The following is a 3,110-nucleotide window of genomic DNA, read 5'->3' as shown; positions in this document are numbered from 1 at the left end:
GGCCTCTCGACGGGAGGGCCTTGGCGCCGTATGGCTGCATATTTGGGTGCAATAGTGCAAAAACAGCTGTGCCGAGGGCGCGCGCTTCTGGCACACTTACTGGTGGCTAATGGAAAGTTACTTGTGATCAGGAGCTTTCTGATCATGTGACCACCGTGGCAGCCAATCACGGTGGTCACATGATCATAGCCCCTTAAAGGGCCAGGAGGCGCCAGCTCCAAGGGGTTAAATACATTATTATTCAATTTTGTACTATTTTTTACATAGTGACACTGTACTACTCTGGGGGGGATCAGGAATTTTGTTTTTTAAAATGTATTCATAACAGTTGTGCTTCCTATGCTGTGATTGGCCCAGGTACCATGTGATAGCTGTGGGTCAATCACAGCACCCTGTACCATGTGATTAGCTGTAGCCAATCTCAGACCACTAGTAATAACAGCTGTTATGAATGTAACCCATTCATAAGGGTACAAAACATTGCTGTTACAACGATCATCATTGTAACAGCAATGTTTTGTACCCTTATGAATGGGTTACATTAGTAACGGCTAGGATTACTAGTGATCTGAGATTGGTTACAGCTAATCACACGGTACAGGGTGCCGTGATTGACCCATGTACCATATGATAGCTGTGGGGCAATCACAGCATAGGAAACACAACTGTTATGAATAAATTAATTCATAACAGCTTTGTTGGCATTGAGATCATGCGATCGCTGGGCCGCAGGCACCAGGATCCGCAATCAGCTGTGTCCGGGAGCTGCAAGCTGGCATGCCCCTAACCCGGAAAACAGGCTGGATCACATATATATATATATATGATCCAGCCTGCCTGTGCCTGCCACCCACAGTAAAAGTACTGTGGGTGGTTTGCAAGTTGTTAAAGGGCAATAAAGGAATTCTCACTTATTGGTTGAACAATCCACCGACACATCCCTCCTCTCTGTGACATCACCAGTCTCTGGGCAGATTTCTCACATCTTCTGATTCCCACCACATATCTTTATTACACCACCTTCCCATACCCATAACCCGGCATGGAGGGGCTCAGTGAAGGTGGTGGTGAAGGTGCGGATGTATCGGATCGGGTCACACAGATCATAAAAGGCGATCCGCCCGGCCTCATAATCCAGATATATCCTGACTTTGTTACTGACGATATTACCAGGTAAGCGGATGCCTTTACCGTCATGTATTGCCAAATAATGATCATCTTTGCTGACCAAACCCCAGGACTTGTTATTCCACCCAACAAGTGACTGTAATCCTCTCCTCTCTATACTGGGGTAACACATCCCGATTATCCATTTCTTTGCATTTCCGACATCCACGTCCCAGTAATGTCTCCCTGAGGAGAAACTCTGACTGCTCAACACCTGAACATAACCCTGAAATCTCTCTGGTGTTTTGGGGCGCTTCTGGTATACATCTGACCAGGATACAGTTTTCCTGTCATCTGATATAAGTAGAGAATTGTGAGCTGTGTTCTCATCCAGTAATATGTCTGCAGCTCTTTGTATATAGAAGTGTACATTTAACCGTGTTATTATATCAGACAATGTGCGTAATCCCTGTGTTATCTCAGCAACATCCAGACCCCCTCCATCATGGAGGAGCTTCTCATGTCTCTCTCGGTCCTCATTATCTCCATCCTCAGTATCACACAAGTCACCTGCATCTGATTCCTGTAAGACAGTCAGGGGATCCGTCATGTTAGATAGCTCCTCAATGTGACGCATCTTCCTGGACAGCTCCTCCTTCTTCGTTTCCAGATCCCGGATCATTTCTGACATGCAGATGGAGACCCCCTGTGCCCACTTGGAAATCTCATCCTGGAATCTCTCCTCCAGGTCATCCAGACGTTTCTTGAGCTCTCTAAACATGGCGGTGACCTTCTTGGTGTCACCAGCTGCTTTTTCTTCTACTTTCCTCCTGTGTTCCTGCAGACTCTGGACTCTTTCCTCCGTCTCCTCTCTCTTTGTCAGAAGTTCCTGCAGAACATTCCTCAGTGTCTCCTTCTTCTTCTCAGAAGCCTCATCCAGCATCTCCACCTGGTGTCCTCGATGTTCTCCAGCCAAACTGCAGGATGCACAGACACAGGTATCATCCTCAGTGCAGTAATACTCCAGGATCTTCTTATGGACGGAGCATTTCCTGCTCTCCATGGACAAGGTGGGGTCACATAAGATGTGTTCTGGGGACTTTTTGTGGACTCTCAGGTGTTTATCACACAGAGAAACCTCACAGTGTAGACAGGATCTAACAGCAGGTACAGGAGAGTCCACACAGTGAGTACAGAAGACCCCGGACTCCTCCTGATCTGGCTGAGCAGACAGGAAATTCTCCACTATGTTACGTAGAGTAATGTTCCTCTGCAGTGCAGGACGACTCCTGAACCTTTTTCGGCACACAGGACAAAAGTAATCTCCAGACCCCCTCTGTGTATTCAGCACACGACCAATACAGACCCGGCAGAAGTTGTGTCCACATCTCAGCATTACAGGATCTGTATAAATGTTCAGACAGATGGAACATTCCAGTTCAGCTCTCAGGTCTGCAGCTGCCATCGCTGAAACCAGGAAGAGAGACAGGGGGAAGGAATGCAGTTGGGAGGGGTGACTTCCTCCAACACAAGAGGAGGCTGGGACTGATCAGTGATATTTGACCCGGAAGAGAACAAAGTATAGAGAGGGAGGGGAGGTTTTCCTCACAGTAGTAAAGATAATCACACCTCCCTACTTGAGAAGACAGAGAAAGAGGGAACGATTGTTCTTTTCTACAAAACGATCTGTGGGTGGTCACTGTCTCAACACATTTATAAGCACGGCTCGTAGACTTTAAAAGCACATAAAACCCAAACAATAGTTCATACTCGGAGGTTGCACAGTACACATGGAAGCCTATGTACCTATTATAACAAATAACATTTGCTCCTTCTGTAACTATGGTCTGCTCTCCTACACACGAGCAGTTAGCACCCACCTCAGGAATAAGTAGCTGCGTCCCTGAGCCCTGGAATATTAAATAATGTCGCATTAAACATTATTTTCTTCAATGACTCCATTCCTGATGAGGAAAGACAGATCACTACAGTATTCCTAATAA

The 3,110-nt window shown here is 46.5% G+C and overlaps 1 protein-coding gene across 1 annotated transcript; it reads right to left on the bottom strand.

Moving 5' to 3' along the window:
- Positions 1-564: 564 nt before the first annotated feature.
- On the bottom strand, positions 565-2,648 carry LOC141133688 (E3 ubiquitin-protein ligase TRIM39-like). Its single transcript, XM_073623185.1, has one exon. The coding sequence runs from the start codon at positions 2,570-2,572 to the stop codon at positions 980-982; it is 1,593 nt and encodes a 530-aa protein (XP_073479286.1). The 5' UTR covers positions 2,573-2,648; the 3' UTR covers positions 565-979.
- Between the last annotated feature and the right edge of the window lie 462 nt (positions 2,649-3,110).

This window comes from Aquarana catesbeiana, linkage group LG03, assembly GCF_042186555.1.
Source record: "Aquarana catesbeiana isolate 2022-GZ linkage group LG03, ASM4218655v1, whole genome shotgun sequence".
In the NCBI taxonomy this organism is placed as follows: domain Eukaryota; kingdom Metazoa; phylum Chordata; class Amphibia; order Anura; family Ranidae; genus Aquarana; species Aquarana catesbeiana.
This window is presented reverse-complemented; position numbering and strand designations above follow the sequence as displayed.

Bases quoted from the DNA above. Each gene is read 5' to 3' on its own strand.
- LOC141133688 (XM_073623185.1), bottom strand. From the start codon at position 2,572: ATGGCAGCTGCAGACCTGAGAGCTGAACTGGAATGTTCCATCTGTCTG.